The sequence below is a fragment of the Setaria italica genome, chromosome III, assembly GCF_000263155.2.
Source record: "Setaria italica strain Yugu1 chromosome III, Setaria_italica_v2.0, whole genome shotgun sequence".
In the NCBI taxonomy this organism is placed as follows: Eukaryota; Viridiplantae; Streptophyta; class Magnoliopsida; order Poales; family Poaceae; genus Setaria; species Setaria italica.
The window spans coordinates 11,407,144-11,426,220 of NC_028452.1; the positions used below are offsets into that span (position 1 = coordinate 11,407,144).

At 46.8% G+C, this 19,077-nt stretch overlaps 1 protein-coding gene and 1 pseudogene across 1 annotated transcript; both read right to left on the minus strand.

Annotated features, from left to right (window-relative positions):
* Positions 1–239: 239 nt before the first annotated feature.
* On the minus strand, positions 240–6,157 carry LOC101779438 (annotated as a pseudogene).
* On the minus strand, positions 2,325–5,233 carry LOC111256650 (LEAF RUST 10 DISEASE-RESISTANCE LOCUS RECEPTOR-LIKE PROTEIN KINASE-like 2.4). Its single transcript, XM_022824965.1, has one exon. It carries the CDS (start codon positions 3,933–3,935, stop codon positions 3,108–3,110), a length of 828 nt encoding a protein of 275 aa, XP_022680700.1. The 5' UTR covers positions 3,936–5,233; the 3' UTR covers positions 2,325–3,107.
* Positions 6,158–19,077: the final 12,920 nt, after the last annotated feature.

Below are 19,077 nucleotides of genomic sequence, written 5' to 3' on the forward strand. Positions count from 1 at the left end.
GGAGTACTAAATGTAGACGAAATCAAAAACTAATTGCACAGTTTTGTTGTACTTTACGAGACGAATCTTTTGAGCCTAATTAGTCAATATTTGGACAATAACTCACAAATACAAACGAAACGCTACAGTTGCGCATTTATGGCAAAATGCCAATTTTGCTACTCCCAAATTGGGAACTAAACAAGGCCTTAGCTTGCCCAGTTTAGGCCGTCGACAATCCAGATCGCGCACGTGGCACGTCGCTGAAGCGCACGCGCACACCGCGCCTTGCTTCTTCCTTTGTTACGGTCACAGTTCCTATGTACATTTCTGCTGTCTCAAAGATACGCAAGCGAAGCATAATTTACATAAACCAAAGGCAAAAAAAATATACATATATATACCTAAAAACATCGGGAGCAAATCTCGACAAAATTTCACGCAACATTGAAACATCATGACAGCTTTCGGCCATGGATCTGTTCCCTGACATTGGGACGTCATGACAGTTCCTATTGCACTGCACTCGTCAAGATGCTCCCTGGCTGCTAACGCTGGGTGTCGTGCTCATGCTGTCCCACGGAGCGTGCACGGTGTTTGGGGAGCGGGGCGCGATGAGCGCGTCCTTCTTCTTCCCGAGCGTCCCCTCCTCCTGGATGCTCCTGAGGGCGTCGAACACCTCCTTGATCGGCGGCCGCATCTCGCCGTTCTGCTGCAGGCACCGGAACGCCAGCTCCGCGACCATCGTCATCGCCTTCCTCGTCGCCTCGTCGGAGCCGTACCCGAGGTCCATGTCGACCAGCTGCTCCAGCTGGCACTGCTGGATCTTGTTGATGGCCATGCCGGCCAGGTTGATCTCGCTGCGGTCCCGGGTCACGTCCACCGCGGGCTTCGACGAGATCAGCTCCACCAGCACCACGCCGAAGCTGTACACGTCGCTCCGATCCGTCAGCTGGTAGCACTGGTGATACTCTGGGTCCACGTAACCTGGGGTGCCCTGCGGGGCGGTGGAGACGTGCGTGACGTCGAGCGGGAAGAGGCGGGACAGCCCGAAGTCGGCGACCTTGACGTGGAAGTTGGCGTCGAGGAGGATGTTGTTGGTCTTGACGTCGCGGTGCACGATTGGCGGCTCGACGGCGTGCAGGTACGCGAGCGCCGCGGCCGCCTCGACGGCGACGTTCAGGCGGAGCGGCCACGGCAGCGCGCGCTCCGCGGCGCGGCTGCCGTGCAGATGGTCCGCCACCGTGCCGTTGGGCACGAACTCGTACACCAGCAGCAGCTCGCGGCTGCGGCTGGACGTGCAGCCGTAGAACAGGACGAGGTTCGGGTGGCGCAGGCGGGAGAGGATGGCCGCCTCGTTCAGGAACTGCTCCACGCGCCGGCAGCTGTTGTTGTACAGGCGCTTCACGGCCACCACGCGCCCGTCTCGGAGGTGCCCTGAACACATCGATCAAATCCACGCGATCCAACGTAAAAATCACGTCCCAGAGTGTGAAATCTTAGCAAATTGGCCAAGCTAGGAGTGTTCCAGCGTCTGGTGTGTACCTTTGTACACGGTGCCGAAGCCGCCGTCGCCGATCTCCATTGCGCCACTGAAGCTGTTGGTTGCCTCCTCCAGCTCCTCGTAAGTGAAGTGGTGCGTCTGCAGGCTGTGGACGCTGCCGGACTCCATGTCACTGGTGCTGCCCCTGGAACGCGGCGTACCGCCGGAGGCCGTGTACTTGAGGAGCCTCGAGGACGAGCTCATCTTGTACTGCCTTCTCTTGCGGATGTACAGGCACGTCATGACCACGAGAAGCAAGGACAGAACGCCGGCAGCGATGGAGCTCCCTGAAGTTGAGAATTCGCAAATTAAATGGTGATGATGTTGTTCAGCCGTTCAGGAAACACCAGGTGCGCATGGATTTGGGAACTTGTAGGATGGCAAAATAGGTATAGCAATGGTTTAATTTCAAGCACTTTGCACTCGCTATTATGCTGACAGTTATAATTTCTATTATCTATAATAAATCCAAAATTCACTCATCGCGACAACTGAAGCCAAACTTATGGCAAAGACCATTATTTTTTTTAGAAGGGGCAAAGACCATTATTGATCTATGTGTCGCTGGCTGTGGAGTATTTGTAACAGTCAAATGAAATCTTTAAAAATAATCTATGCTTGATTAAACAATCAAATATGTACAGTTCAAGCCCATGCAAGATTATACTCCCATGTATGGAGAATCGTGAAATTACTGATAAAGTGGACAGGTTCCAGAAATTACCTATTGTAAGCGCTATTTTCCTCGGCTTTGTCTTCGGCCCTGCAAATTCAACAAAAGAAGTTATGAAACAGTGCACAAATCAAGTATATCAATAATCACCTCGTTTTTTTTCCCAAAAAAAAGTTTATATTGCTACAAAAGGCCAAAAGTCTCAATGGGTTACGTTTTATTGCAATGCAAGTTGGTTACAATTTTGTCTCATTCTTAGTTAGGTCCTTTGTTAGAATCTGTTGATTGTCAATAAGCTACTCAACCAATGACATCAAGCCTGCATTTAGAAGAAAAAAAAGAAAGATAAAAATTGATCAAGGTCCTGGTCTTCATTTCCATCGTTTTATAGGAACATCCGTGTTGCGGAGATGAGAAAAGCCAATTTGGATTTCCTTTCAGGAAGGGAACTTAGTTTGCCTTGTGCCATTATCTTAATTACTCCTAACATGCTACTACTACTATACTAATCTTCTACTCAACAATTAACTATGTGTTTAGGTGAAGTGACAACATCAAAGAAGAAAAAGGTTCCAAAGACAAAGTATTCGACCAATTCAAGAGGAACCTGATTTCCATTCAGTCAGCGTAAGCAATTTCGGGTCATTTGAACCATGTAAATGCACATCGAGTCAAATATATGCCATGGCGTTCTCGCAGAGAAAAGAAAATAATATATGTCATGGCGACATGGCCTACCACCACGATCTAAGATTGAATTCGGTAACTATCGGGAGCTCCAGTAAAATCATAGATACCAGGTCAGAACTATATATGCATACTATACCAAAATGATAGAGCTTAAATGTCTCAATCAGACTACTTTTACTGATCAACTACAGATCAGCCTTGACGACATCAACCTTAGCTTGTTCAAAGTTTGATCTCGAAGCCAAGACAGAATATACCTGACGGACATGATCCAATAGATGTACCAGCAGGGCAGAAACATGTGTGATCACTAGGACTGCTGGAGTTGTATCCGCAGAACCCACCGGAATCCCTACAGTCCCCACACCACCCCACACCGGCCTTCCACCGCACGGCGAAACCGCCTCTGATCGCATCACCAAGGCTAGAGTTCCCGGCGGCCAGCGAGCCCGCCATGGACGAGCTGAATGGGAGAACCAGGGTCGAGGTGCACGACCCCAGCAAGTCCGGCGCCACCGTGCCGTTGTCCAGCCTGTAGTAGGAGTGGCCCCCGGACAGGCAAGAGAAGACGTCTAACGCGAAAGGCAGAGACGACGATGTGGCGCTGCAGTTGATGTACGCCGTCAGGAACTGGTCGCGGTCGGTGTACGCGAACATGGCGTCGGAGATGGTGGTGTTCCGGTAGGGCTGCGGGCACGACTGCTCGGCTAGGCCGAGGTCGATGAGGGTGAGGAAGTGGTTGCCGTAGTTGACGCTGGTGACCTGGAACAACCCGGTGGACGAGTTCATGGTGGTCACCAGCTTGCTGGCGTCTGTGCAGGAGAGTTGGTACCCGGGGACTGAGCAGTAGTCCGGCCGGTCCACGCTGTTCACCGAGAACGGGTAGCCGATGTCGAACTGGACTGGTCCGCAGCGGTAAGGTGTTGGGGCACAGTTGGTGTACCGGAAGTAGGCGTCGGATTGTGGCTTGCAATGAGGAAGGGATGTGAGGAGTAGGGTGAAGAGGAGTGGTGCTAAGTGCAGGTGCTGCATTTGCTCTGCAGGCGCCATTGCTGGATCAAAACGATGCAACGAGGAGGAAAGGGGGGGAGAGGAGCAAGATATACGAACGAATGGTCGCAGACACTAGACGAGTGTGGTTTCTTAGTCCTTTGCAATGGTCATGGTCCATTCTCACAGGTCAAGACAGGAGGGCCGAGAACAGTACAGGAAACAGAGCATGGCGTCAGCATTCGGTTGTTTCTCTCCTTGACGGCTGCAACCAGAAGAAGCTTTCGGTATTGCGAGGACGAGGTCAAAGACTTTAGGCGCCTCCCGCAGATGGTTGACGAACAGGATGAGCGCATCGAATTGAACTCGCGTGCCTGAAGAATCAAAGTTGGCTTCTCGCAGCACACTGAACTAGGTCAGAATTGACGACGACCACCGTTTTCATCGCGCGCCATGGCATGAAAAGAGCTCGGATCGTTTGCTCGGTTTGGTTCCCTTGGCTGGTCGCCCACCAGCTGCGACTAGTGGTCAGCTTTGCCTTATGGTTGCCCACCAGTTGATAAGAACAAGAGCGAAACGATTAGCGAGAGGGGAAAGGAGGGGACGAAATGGTGTCGGCCTCATCCGCAAGGGGTCAAATAAAAAGACCACGATTCCAAAAAAATCAAATAGCAGATGCAGAAAACAAATACAGCCGCTGCCATGCGGGACCGCCTTGTCAGAGAAACATAGAAAACAAACCAAAGCGATGAGTGCGGGGTAGGATCAGACGGACACAAACAGCGTGTTCGTTTCAGTTATTACTGCCGCTTTTAGTTTAATGCTACAGTACTTTTGTATAGGTAGGATGCAGCTGCAGCCGCAGCAATAGCTCAAGCAAGCAGAGCTAAAATTGTAGACCCAGACATTGGACGGTGCCAAAATCGAGTGACAAGGGCTCCTGAAACACCCGAGCAACCTATAGCTTTTCCCCTCCTAAAAGGATCGCAAACCACTGCGGCGGCGTAGCCGGTAAACTTAAAGAAAGAACAAGAGCTCTCCATTGTGCGGTCTGGAAGCTATGTTCAGTTCTACCGGTAAAGACCGGCGGTTCGTTAGTCACGTCGTCTCCACCAAGCTATTGGCAACACAAGGAGCTCTTTCCTACTCAACAGCAAGGTAAAGTATGTATCATCCTATACACCTATACACTCAAAACTTAACCAGTGACACAGTACTAGCCGTGGTTGAACTTTGAAGGGTGTGCACGGTAGATGCTTTAAAATGGCGCGATGCAAAGTTGCAACTCAAGTGTAAATTTAAAAGTGTTAAAAAGGGAGTAAAAGAGTAGATACTCAAGTTGCAACTCAAGTGTAAAGACTTACCGCATTCCTCGTCGCGCACGCGGCCATCGGAGCACAAGCAGCCGAAGAACTGGCCGCTCTGGTTGTAGCTGCACTGGCCCTTGGACTTCTCGCACAGGAAGCAGGGCCCCCGGCTGGGGTCCCAGGTCAGCTGGAACCCCTGCTTCAGGGCCTTGCCGTAGCCGTCGCTGTTGAGGCGCGGAAGGTACTCGTCAGAGCTGAAGAGCCGGTCCTTGAGCACCGGCACGACGACCACCTCCTTGCACGCCCCCGGCCACGGATCCTGCGGCAGCACGTCGTTCTTTGCCACCACGTAAGACTCCCTGTCCCTTCCCGGGAAGCTGCTGCAGTTGATCCGAGGGATGGGCGGCGGCGGAGGGGTGGCCTCCGTGAAGTTGCAGCCGAAGAAGAAGGCGAGGTCGTCGTTGGCGGTGGTCGACAGGTTGAGCCACGTCTCCGCCGGGACGGTGACGTTGTGGGTCACCCGCGGGCAGTCCCCGGCGCCGGCGCTGAGGACCTCCTTGTCGGCGACCGTGACGGTGTGGTTCTCGTAGTCGATGTTCAGGACGGTGTAGTTGTCGTCCTTGAGCCGCAGCGTCGCGCGCCCGCCCTCGCAGCGATCGCCATGCCGGGGTACCCGCAGTAGGAGTTGTTGGCGAGGAAGAACGGGTAGTGGACCTCGACGCCGTCGCCGCAGCGGAGGGACTTGGGGCACGCGCCGGGGTCGTAGTACTTCTCGTCGGCGGCCCCGGGCGCGGCAAGGGGGAAAGCGGCGGCGAGGAGGAGGAGGAGGCGCGCGAGCGCCACGACGAGGAGCGCCATGGGCGGGGTTGAGGCGAGGCGAGGCTCGCCGAGAAGCGCCTCTGACTTGCAGCGCACGGCTGTCACGTAATTGCACGGTCGCTGCTCGGCTTACCGGGCGCTCTGCCTCGAGACATATCTGGTTCGTGGTTTGGTGGCGGTGTCGGGGCAGGCCGCGAAAACTTTTAACTCTTTGTTGCTGTGCCGAGGTGGTGCACGATTTTGACTTGCCCCGGTCGGGGGGAAGGCGGTTGGTGGCAGCGGGGGACGTGGCGGGCCGTGATTGGTTGACACGGGCGGTTGGGGTCTCCGGTTGTTGGTGGCACGCCACCGGCCGATGATCTCATCCGCGCGCGTGTCCGCCTGCCTCTGTTTTCGCGGCATGTTCCTCGTTGCAGACTTGCAGATTCTTTTCCTGTTCATTCTGTTTTTTGTGCGCTTAGGGGGTGTTTGGATACGAGGTGTTAAACTTTAACAGTGTCACATCGGATGTTCGGATGCTAATTAGGAGAACTAAATATGAGCTAATTATAAAACTAATTGCAGAACCCTGTGCTAATCCGCGAGACGAATCTATTAAGCCTAATTAATCCATCATTAGCAATTGGTTACTGTAGCACCACATTGTCAAATCATGGACTAATTAGGCTTAATAGATTCGTCTCGTGAATTACACTTCATCTGTGCAATTAGTTTTGTAATTAGCCTATATTTAATACTCCTAATTAGCATCCAAACATCCGATGTGACAGGTGTTAAATTTTAACACTTGGTTGCCAAACAGGCCCTATCTTTAATGGTTCTTGTTTGCTTGGGATTTAACTTGACCTGCGAACGAAGGAAGCATGCGAGTTTATGGTCGTGTAAAAATGGTGGGAAATGCTAGGCCACGCTTTAACCTTTAGATAGACCAGAAAGAGGAGGCGGCCGAAAAGGATTGAGCAGCCGGATGCTCTTGTTAGGTGTATAGCCATGAGCTGCCGTCGATGCCGGCGCCGTGAATGCGTGCTCATCGGAGCCAAAAAGATTACCATTTTCAGATTAATCAGGATGCAAACGATACGGTATGTGACGTGCGCCTCGGCCAACCCGACGTACGCAATATGTCAGTATGAAGAGAATGAATTCGCGAGAAGATCACAGGATCACTCCACCTCCACGCGTTTTTTATGTTCGTATTTGTTGAATGGCGATCTCTCAGGTTGCAGTCAAGGGAGGATGTTTTAGTTGCTCACAACTTTTGCCTTCTTGGGCCCTACTGTGCTGCCGAAGATCTGCCGTGCCCGTACGCATGCGGTAACCAGCAGAGTACAGTGTCCAGCACGGGCCGGGTTCGAAGGTTTGAGCCTTCGAGGCATTGAAGCGTATCGTCATTCGCTTCAAATAAACTGGGATTAATAAAACTCAGTGGTGCATAACTTTTGTTAGTTTCATCTGGTGGAAACCTAGATTACGGGAGTTTCGGGATTCCAGTCGTCGATGATGAGCTCATCATGCATGCACTATTTGCAGTGGCGGAGCCAGGAAAAATATATAGCTGGGGCGACTTGACTTAACTAGAAGTTAAAAAGCACAAATTCTCACCAAAATTATATATTGCAATCGCCACAAACTATAGCAAAAAAGTCGATAAGCAACGCAAATGAAGTTTTAAGATGTAACCTCAAATTTAAAGAGTAAATTTATATTTCTTGCACATATAGATGAACCATCAAATTGTATAACGAGTAATTTTGAAGCGATCATACACCCAGTGCCGGGTTGCTGCTCGTCCTGTTTCTCCAAGACCATCACCATCATGATGCACCTGCATCGCGCCCATGGCCCCACACGCCACCTACTACTTCTGGTCCATGCATCACCTGAGCCGTGCACGTACCGCCGACCGACACTCCTGCTGTACACGCTCGCACGGCAAGCACGAGCACTAGAAGCAGCAGACCAGCAGACCCCCAGGCGGATGGATGGAAATTGGACGGACAATTTGGGAAGTGGACGGACTCTATGGCGGGAGTCCGTTGATTTTTATTGACTTGGCCCTTCAGCCTTCACGCTTCACCTATGGCCTATGGGCTACTACTGCCGAGCGCTTGGGAAGTTGGGATGGCCCAGAAAACAATACCAGACAGGAGACACAAGGTCATCTGTCTTCTCGCGCTCGTCGTTTGCTCATCGTCCATGGCGCCCGACGCCGTGCTCGGCAGAAAAACGGACGGGGTAGGGGCAAGGGCCACTGTCAAGAGGTGTAAGAGGGGTAGTGGGCTAGAACACAAGTAGCTGGGGCGACCATCCCACCCCGCCGATAGGGTAGCTCCGCCCCTGACTATTTGTAATTTTGGTTGGAGCTGTATCTTATGTTTCTCACCATAATTTTTTTTAAGCACTTGGACTCTTTGAGAGATACAATAACATTCTCTTTCAGAATAGCTTGTGACTATTTGGATGATGTTTTGAGGTATGAGCAAAGGAATGGAGTATTTTAAATTTTTAATGTGTTCTGAATCTTTTTTCTCAATCAATGTGCTAATTTCCGCTTGCCATCCCATGGTTGGGTACTTGGGTTGCACTGGTCTATTTTTTTTTCGAAATTTAAAAATAGGTGCCTATTTTTATAACATACTCCCTCCGTACTCATAAAACATGTCGTCGTGGGCCTCTACTACGTTTTCGTGAAACATGTCATTGTGGCCGCGTGACCCGTACATGGTCACGTTTGCCCCTGGAATCCTCTCGGCTTCCTTCCTTCGCTAATCACGCGCGCCGCCGAGCATTAATTGCATTTGCCGCTTCGTTTCCTTCGTCGACCATTCACTCGCAACCCATTATTGCGTCGCACTGCCATTCTTGCCGCACGATAGCGTGGCACTCCATTCATCGTCGCAGTACAACGTCGCCGCCGTTCCTCGCCGCCACGGATGGATCGCTCGCTTGCATGGTCGCCGCACTCTCGCCGCATGATCGCCACACGCTCGCCGTACGCTCACCGCACGCTCGCGGCGTGGATCGCTCGCGTCCACGCTCGCTCGAATTGCAGCTAGACAACGTCGAGATGACGTCGCAGGAGTTGTCGGACTCCGTCGCACCTGATCTGGACTCCGTTGCGCTGGACAACATCGAGATGACGCCCCAGGAGTTGCCGAACTCCGTCGCGCTAGACAACGTGGAGCCGCTGGACTCCGTCGAGGAGGTACAGTGTCCTCGCTGTGGCACGTTCCACGCTGGCGGCGCCTTTAGAGAAGCCTGCTTCCAAGCTCGCCGCAACGCTCGCAGGTGTGCCCGTTATGGCCTTTTGCATGAAGACTACGATGTGCCAGCAAGGTTCCTCTATGGCGTGGACAAGTTTGATTGTGAGTTCTTCATTCCTGATGTGGAAAAACTTGAAATGCATGGTAACACCATCATTGTGCCCCAGGAAGTTGTAAAGAAGTTGGATGAGCACAATGAGAAGATGAAGCAAACAAAGATCAGTCCCCATGCCAACAAAGAAGATGAAGCAAAGCAAGATCAGTAAGGTACATGCATTTAACCTAAGATACATTGTAGGATCCGTAACTTGCATCTTCTAATTTGCATAAGCTAATTTCCATCTTCTAATTTGCAGGGAGATTACTAATGGCTTCAGCTAGCAAGGAAGGTTCACAGGAGATTCGCAATGGCAGCCTATCTTCTCTCTCAAGTTTTTGTTTTTGCATGTGAGGAATCTTCAACTTGTTGCATCCTTGGAGCTTCATGGCTTCTTTCAAAACACTTTGTAGTGTTACAAAAATCCTATTTGCTTTCCATGGAGAGTACTCTAAGAATGCCTACAAAAATGTGATGAAGAAATCAATCAATTAGTTATTGAAGAAACAATGAAACAAGTGCATTATCTTGTTATAAGAAACAACTGATTATTTACCTGTTGCACGGCTGGAACAAGATCTTTAATTGTTTTTGCATCCTTCTTGTATTGAATAGCTTGAATAGCTCTAAAAAACCCCAAATCTAGAATGTTAAAATCCAGAGAATCCGGTGGTTGACAAATTAGCTAAATGTCAAACCCATCTTGCTTAGCATCCTCACAAAAAATAGGATCATCCACTTTTAAATGAGAATGTGCATTATCTTGTTGTATGAAAATTGGCTTGTTCACATCTTCACTTGGTCACTTGGCTCGAATTGCAGGGAATACTCTATTTACCATGAAATCTCTGATCACGTCCCTTTTGATTGATGTAATTGGCTTGATTACTTCTTCTCCACGAATACGATTGTGACTTCTTCTATTAGCTTGTTCATAAGTGACAAGTGGAAAACAACCTATTTTTCCATCAAAAATACATTCTCCATTCCCAAACCTTGGCCGAGCACATACACACAAGAACATGAGCCTAGGGATGTACTTCTTGTTCTTACAAGTGCGATGTGGGTCATCTTCCTCAGGCAGCAAATAATATTTTTCAGATTTTTGAGAGAGGTAGAACCATTTTTCATCAATGAACACAAAGTCAAACAAATCCTTAAATTTTGGATAATCAACCAAACCTTGCTCAATCATATCAACACACCACTTCAACCTAGTCTTCTTGTTAGCATTTGTGAGGTATGGTTTGATGCTACTAGAGTGGTGCCTAAGCAAACCTTTTTTCAAATATCTTTGTATCCTAGCTTTGCTAATACCAAGTTTACGGGACACATCTTCTATGGTCATTCTTTGCTTGAGAGGAATGTTGCACAATCGTTCTAAATCTAGAGGGACTGCCTTACGACCACTTCTACCCTTCTTCCGACTAGCAACCACAACCGGAATATTATTTGCAAGTTGGATTTTACCTTGCTTCCATAAGCGCTGAAATGTCCGAATGTGCACTCCAAACTGATCAGCAACGATTGTTGTATCTTTCTTGCCTAGTTTTCCATTCTTGCTTCTAGCCAACAATGATTGATAAATTTATTTTCTGACGTCTTCTGTCATGTCTTTTCTTTGATGGTTTGCTTCAACGGGAGCAACATATTCTATTAAAAAAATAATCACTTGTTAGCCACGACTTGTTTTATTAAAAGAAATTAAACAAGCGCATGTTAAAAAAACAATAGTTCACGGAGTAGTAGATACAGCATGCAGGTTTATCTAATGGCACATTCAAAATAATTGCCATGCTTACCAATAAAAAAATCTAATTGCATCAAGTGACAAGATCAAATCAAATCCACGTCAAATAATAGCCATGGCTTACCTGAGAGGTTTTGTACATAATCGAAGTCAACAACACCAAATTCATCAAGTGGCAAGTTCAAATCAATTCCTGTTGAAAAAGGAAACAGCAAACTGAGAAAGAAAACCACATTTGCAAGTGGCTGCTATGAATATCATAAATGGAAAGAGCAAACTGAGTAACAATGGACACAATACCGTTCTTGTGATCCTCCAATATTGGCTCGTTGAGATTGAAGGGAAGGTTACCGTCGTTATCTTGTTCTATACGAACATTCAGATCAAAGGCAGGGAATGGATCACCCGCCGTACGGAGAAGTGGAAGAAGAAAAAAAAACTAAGCCATGTCGTAGATGAACATGGCTAAGAACAAGCAAGCACGGTAGTTTAAGCAAGCAAGCAAGGAGGCAAGGTAGTAGATGCAGGAAGCTAGGTACGAGGTGTTTAAATAGACGAAGCACTCCAAGATCAGACCTATTGACCACGCTCTCAGTGAAAAGAAAATAGCGCCAGTGAACTCAAACAATACCACAGTGCTATGTATGGATGCTTAGCTTTGATTTCAAAACTAAATACATGCATAATGTGATGTGCTCCCGTAGCCTTGTGGGCGTGGTCGCGTGGAGACGAGAGGTCGCAACCTCTCAAGCGGCCTGATGATGGGACTTTGACAGTTGACTACTTGGCTTGCGCCCAGTCTCCGCGTCCAGCTGACTGGTGGTGGCGGTGTACGTGGCGGCCAATGAGCCTTGCGCGCCTACCCCGTTCGGCCGTTCCTTTCAAATTCAAACTCACACGGCCCAGGCCGCCAAGCCGATAGGAGGAAGAAGGCCACTGGCTTCTGGCCCAACTGGCTGCTGATTTTTTGGACGGCCAGCTACAGATGATGTTTCCAAGGCTGCCTAAAAGCCCAAGTCCAGAAAGCATTACCTTGGTCAGTTGAGCTGACTAGCTGAGGAGCTCTTGAGTTTCTTTCGAAAACAATATATCTTTTATACTCCCTCCATGCTCATAAAACATGTCGTTTAGGATATGATTGTGCTTACCAAGGAATGATTAATTAGAGATATTTTTCCCTATGTGCCCCTATTAAATAGGGTTGCGGGTGCATTCCATACGAGAGAGAACCATAACTCAAACGGCTAGCGTAGTGCGTCGTGAGCCTTGAGGACTGGGTTCGATTCGACTTTGACTAAAGGTTTTTTTGCCACGGTTCCGAGGTGCTCTGGTTCCGCTACTGTAGCGCAATGGCTACAATGTAGCGAGAAGCAAGGAAAACTACAAATTTTGCTTCGTCGCCTCCTTCTATCTCTCAATTCATTTTGCATTGGTGGGAGTGGAGCCTTGTGAGGGGAGATGAAGCCGAAGCTACATAGAGCCCTACCAAAGAGAGTTTAGTATAAAATGACAATAACCATCATGGCATCATTGATATTCAGGTGTCCATGCATGTCTTGGATATTATCAACGCTTCTTTTTTGTTCTTTCAATATTTTACAGTAATTTAACCAGATCTATTTTTAATTTAATACAGTATTACCAGAGGAGAAAATCATACCACGTAAGACCTCACAACAAGATCCGGTGTCTATTACTATTTGTCCCCCTTCTGTGCTTATATTACGGTCCTTATATTGCTTTGATAATTTTGAATCAACTACACAAGCTCACGTAATGAGTAATGTTGCTTTTGTTTGCCTAAACCTAATTTCACCAAAACTCTGCAAGAAGTAGTAGAATTTTCTCCTTGAGCTTTTTTTCGATCCCTCGAGAGGTACTCTTCCCTCTTTAGGTTGGTCTATGTGTTTCCGTTTGGTTTTTCTCTTTCGGAAAAAGTGTATTTCTCATCCCTTAGAGCAACTTTAAGAGTATCTAAAAAATTTCTTCCCCAAAACTATGTATTGGGGGTTCTCCCAAAAAAATTTCCCCCAAAAATATATCAGTCCACAGCAGATCGCTAATAAATAGCCCCCAATATTTCAAACACAAGCCACGTCATCGTATTGGGCCCATCGGAAGGGACGCGCGGGTGTGCGGGAATCAGGATTGGGGGAGGAATACCAACGCTAAAATATACGCGGTGGCAGGCTGTTTTTTAGCGTCGCTAAAAAATTAGGGAAGATTTATGTGGATTGTTGGAGTTCATTTTTTCTCTTTTTTTTTTCCCAAAAGAGGTATTGGGGGTAAGATTAGTAGTCTCTTGGAGTTGCTCTTAAGCATTATAAAAGCATGATTTTTCATCTTATATTCAATTAGCGCAAATCAACTCCTTAACTAACTAAACTATTGCATCCCCACCTTGACTGACAATGATTTAGTGCCACCTGCCAGCATTTTAGGTCATGTAATCTTTCAGCCATGTCAGATGCGAGTTGAGCCGACCTCTATAACAGCCCGGTGCGATTCGGTTTCATTACTTCTCCCATAAATTTTTTCTCTTTACCGTTGCAAGCATGTTAGCGACGACTATAATGATGTCGGAGGGAGAAGGATGGGAATCGCCAGGCCATGCTGTTCATCATTGTAATGCTGCTGCCTTGCATGTTTCTATGCACGGCTTAAGAGCTAAGAGGGCACAACCTCCTTGGATCATGCGTGGCTCAGCTTTGATTAAAGAGGATTTTGTTATGAAGCCTAAATTTTATAGGAAATCCAGTTTAGAAATATTTTTTGAAACTTTTAGTGAGCTTATATTTTCTACTCAGCATATGGCATGACAACAAGTGATTACTTCGAGGATTACGTAGCTGAAACCGCTATCAGATGGTACAAACCATTATTAAGCCGAGGTGAAGATGATCAGTGCACCTATTTAGTTAGTTAAGAGGCTGATTTGCACCAATTAAAATATAAAATATGAAAGTCACACTTTTGCAATACTTATGGGATGAAAAACTCACCTTTTCCTTTCCTTCTTGTTGACGCCCAAAGTGGCACGGTCCGAGATATGCGAGGCTAAGACCAGAATTGCTTGAACTAACTCTTGGTATTTTGCAAGTTTAGCTTGAATATGAATTGTGCAGGACAAAGGAGTTGTTTCGGATGCTCTAGACGTGATTTTGCTAAAAGGGACGAATAAGCATCTGGAACGACACCAAAGTTAGCAGATATGGCTGATATGACGAAGTCAAACTGGTCAGATCAAAGTGCTAAAAATTTATATTGGACTTCACCATTGCGTAGATCTTGTCGAGAAGATCAAAATGCATATGTGGAACGCCTAATTTGGAGTCCGGATGAGAGAGTTACGGCTTCGACAAGATTCAGCCCTGAGCTGACCGGGTCAGACCGGTTTGGATGGGCGGTCTGACCGGTCTACCCAGCCTCGTCCGAGTTAGGAGTTGTATTTTGACACGTGATTTATGTAATCTTCGACTCCTACTGGGCAAGACCTTGCCACCCTATAAATATAAAGGGCCACGGTCGATTGAGGGCATCCCAATCGAATCAATCTACAACTTACTTTTGTCTTCTCAACCCTAATACTTTTCCAACCTCCATGCTGTTCATCTACTGTACTCCATGACCATAGATGGCGTTCTAGGCTTGCTGGTCAACCTAGGGCACGCCGGCGACGTCCATGCCCTAACGGGGTCCCTCCCGGGCGAGAGCTTCGACGGCCTTTACTAGTTTGCTCGTAAACTAGTCGTTCTTTGCCACGTAAGTGCGTTGGTTATCCCTTTGCTGGTTTGCTCGTAAACCTAGCCATCCTCCATTACGTAAATGTGGCTGTTATCTCCTCGAACGACCGGCTCAAGCCGAACCCTGGGAAACCGGTCTGACCGGGTTGCCAGACCGGTCTGACCGGTCTGTGCAGCCTCTGTGCTATTTGGTCTGTTTGCGACCCGTGAATTAGCATACTCGTGTGTTGGCCGAAAAAGGCGCCAACACTTCTCTTTATGGCGGTCCTTTTTGCACTTTCAGTGTTCTTATTTATATTGAAATGAATTTACAGATAACACTTGTGCCACATCATTATGAATTCTGTATTGTTTAATTGTTCTTGCAGATATAATAACCATTGTGTCAGGTGCAATTTACTCCCTCTTGTCCTTTTAGTGTGCGCTCTGTGTTATAAGAAATCTCGCGGTAGAATGTCCCTGAAAGGGGGATTGGAACGTGTTCCAAGAATTGAATCATTCTTGCAAAAGCACGAAGCTCAGCACCCAAAGAGATATAGGTCCCGTTTGGATACACAATACTAAACTTTAGCACCCTTAAATGGAGTGCTAAAGTTTACACTTGGACTGTTTGGATACAGTACTAAAGTTTAGCACCTTGGGTGAGAAATGACTACATTACCCTTATTTATGACTGGCTTGGGAAAAAGTGGAGAGGAGAGAGAGGGGGCAACTAGGAAAAAAGTGAGCTTGGGGACCACTTTTAGCACCCATTAGCACCTTTTAGCACCTCTTAGGTGTGCTAAAGAAAATAAGGATGCTAAACTTTAGCACTCACCTTTTAGCACCCCTGTTTGGGAGTTCAAGTGCTAAAAGTGTGCTAAAAGTGAGGTGCTAAAGTTTAGCACCCCTTCCTAAACACCCCGTAGTTATTCACAAGTGAAAAGAATGACCAAATCCTTCGCGCACAAGCTAGGCCAAGGCGGCTTTGGTACTGTTTACAAGGGCGGGGCTTTGGTACTGTTTACAAGGGCAGCTTGCCAAGTGGCCGTGAAGTAGCAGTGAAGCTTCTCAAGAGCTCCAAGGATGATGGCCAAGAGTTCATGAGAACTTCCCATGTTAATGTTGTGGCTTTGCTAGAGTATTGTCTCCAAGGATCAAAAAGAGCTCTAATTTCTGAGTACATGCCTAACGGTTCCCTCGAAAGATTTGCTTTTGGACAAGGCTCCGCAGGGGAAAGATCACTAAGTTGGGACAAATTGTTTGATATTACAGTTGGCCTTGCTCGAGGACTTGAACATCTTCACCGCGGGTGCAGTACGTGCATTTTGATATTAAACCACATAACATTTTGCTAGACCAAAATCTCTGTCCAAAGACATCTGATTTTGGACTATGATGCCTAAACCACATAACTATGATGCCTTTTATGACCAAAATCTCTGTCCAAATTGTCTCTTTTATGCATTCGTTTAAAACAAGCAATATCAATGTCATATATATCGATGCCTAAGCTATGATGCCTTTGGTTATCATCCATTTTTATTTTTATGGCTGATTGATGATACTAGCCCACAGGACATAATATGCATTCTAAATGGTTTCTCATTAGTTCTAAATAAATCTATTATATGTGTTTGTACTTTCTGCCATTTATTTTAAATAGACTTGAGCATTTTTCGGGCCAGGCTGAAAAAGCCCGGTTCATTTCGGGCTGAAAATTCGTGCCCACGACCGCCCCATGGGCGTTGTCGGGCTGATTTTTGGGCCACGCTCAGGCCGGGCTCAGGCTTCCTGCTCTTTTTTAGTTGAAAAATAAGTCGAATAAATTGTTTGGATGAGCTCGAGCTAGCTCAAAACTTTTTCGAACTTGGTTTTCGTTGACCACACCCACCGGGCCAAAAATGCTTAGGTATAATTTTAAATAAGTATTGGAATCACATCTAGATTTTAGTGCCCATAAAAAAAATACAATTGCATATTTGATTATAAAATGTATTCAAAACCGATCCCTTTTTTCACTGGAATTTGTATCCCTACCAGTTCACGGTTACACACGTCTTGGTGGTTCGTGGTTATAGTTCACTAGTTGAACTTGAATGGATATGGATTATAGCTGCCTGTGCAATCGGCAGGTATACTGTGAGCATCTGTTGGCGCTAAAAGTCAGTCGATTGACCCTTAGCGTCGGACACACGACCCGGGAGAATCTGCTTAGCTCTTATTCGGGTAATCGCCCTGGTGCGGTTCGCGCAGCATGCCAGCCAATCTGACCTGTTGATTGGCAAGGAAGAAAACGTGTCAAATTTTAGGGGTTCCGATCGGCTAAGGTTCCGATCTCGAAAAGCGTATCAGCGAATCGGCCGATTTGCTATATAAAGATAATCGGCTATGATACAGCCGACAATCACGTAGCGATTGCGAAGAAAACTACTAGAGTAAACTAGACAAAGCTACGAAAGCAACACTTGAAATAGACCTAATCGGCTATGCGATAATGATGAATGAAAATAACAGCAACAAAGCTGAAAGTTCAAATCTCAAGCTGGATAACTGATGATAAAACTAGAACAGTAGATAACTGGTGATAAATCTCCGGCCCACTTTAAGCCCATATTGGCCCAATCGCTCCAACCTTCCAATCGGCCGATCTCCACCAACTCCGTCCGCCAAAACATTTGCGGTGTCAATCGGCCGATTCCCAACTGTAGCACCAATCGGCCGATTTCCAATCGTAACCTTTTAATCCACCGTATCGGCCAATTATTTCCTCCCTTAATGCCAATCTCATACGTGTCAAAATCTGACGTCAACAATATCTTATGCCAGATAGTTATGAAAATTAGCAAGGGTAATAGTTGCTGTTTAGTTGTTACAACATTTCCTCAAGAACTTAACAAGACACGCTACATGTTGCAGGGCGTGGAAGCTCAAAGAAGCAGTACATAACATGTAAGGAAAAACTCTCATATGACAACCATACGACTTTCTCTATTCTTGGCACTTGTATTTTTGTGATAATTTCAAACAAAAGTGCATAGTTTCATATAGTGTAGAAGTTTGTTTTCTCTGGCTTACACTAATTCTGTAGCCGTTGCAAAAAAAAGCCATATAGCACTCAAGTATATTATCTTTTATTTTCCCTTGGTATTTTCTTTTTCACCCATCTCCGCCGACTGCTGCTCCTCCATCCTCCTTATGCTGCCGTCCGACGTGTTATCGTCTCGTTGCTTGCCCCATCTTGATCCCAGCAAAAGCTCAAATCCCACCTTGCCTCCAATGGATTTATTCAACCCCCTAATGCCTCCACCCACCTTCTCGCTATTTTTTTCTCTCTTTCTTTAGACCCTCATCCACCAGCCCCAACCATACCCTATGGCTCCATCAGCGTGCTGCTGCTCAACGCTGGTCTGGCTACTATCTCCCACCGCTAGTCTAGATATTGCAACCCACTGCTAGTCAAGCCGCTGCCCATGGCCTTTCCTCCCAACCCACCTCCATACACTTAAACCCTATTTCACAAATCCCAAAATGTCTAACCCAAATCCTAAAACCTCCTAGAAGCTGGAGAAGAAGGGAAAGCAACAAGGAGAAAAAGGGAATAAATGGATAAGTATATTTAGTTTTTCCCAAGAAAAAATAGTACATAATACTGAAGGATTATCATTATCTCACCAAGAAATTTGTAAGAAATCGTTGTGTGTGTTTTTTGAGACGGCACGCGATTTTGTCTTTTGGTTGTTTTCATTTGCATTTCTATATATCCTTTTAATCTTTCAGTGTTTCCTTATCTATATTGATACAAATTTACAATTTAGACTTGTGTCACATGCTTAATGACATTTCTACATAATATTATTCTGCAGATATGGTATCAGCCATCTCAGGTGCAGTTTTACTATCGCTTCTCCTTTGTATGTGTGCCGTGTACTCCAAACGGACTCCAACCATTGAATCATTCTTGCAAAAACATGAAGCTCCGTACCTAAAGAGATATACTTACTCAGAAGTGAAGACATTGACCAAGTCCTTCGCCCACAAGCTAGGGAAAGGGGGTTTCGGTACTGTTTACAGGGGCAGCCTGCCAAATGGGCGTCTCGTAGCAGTGAAGCTTCTCAACAATTCCAAGGATGATGGGCAGGAATTCATAAACGAGGTAGCAAGCATTATGACAACTTCTCATGTTAATGTTGTGACATTGCTAGGGTATTGTTTCCAAGGGCCAAAAAGATCTCTTTACGGAG

Coding starts and splice junctions, on each gene's coding strand:
- LOC111256650 (XM_022824965.1), bottom strand. CDS start 3,935: ATGGCGCCTGCAGAGCAAATGCAGCACCTGCACTTAGCACCACTCCTC.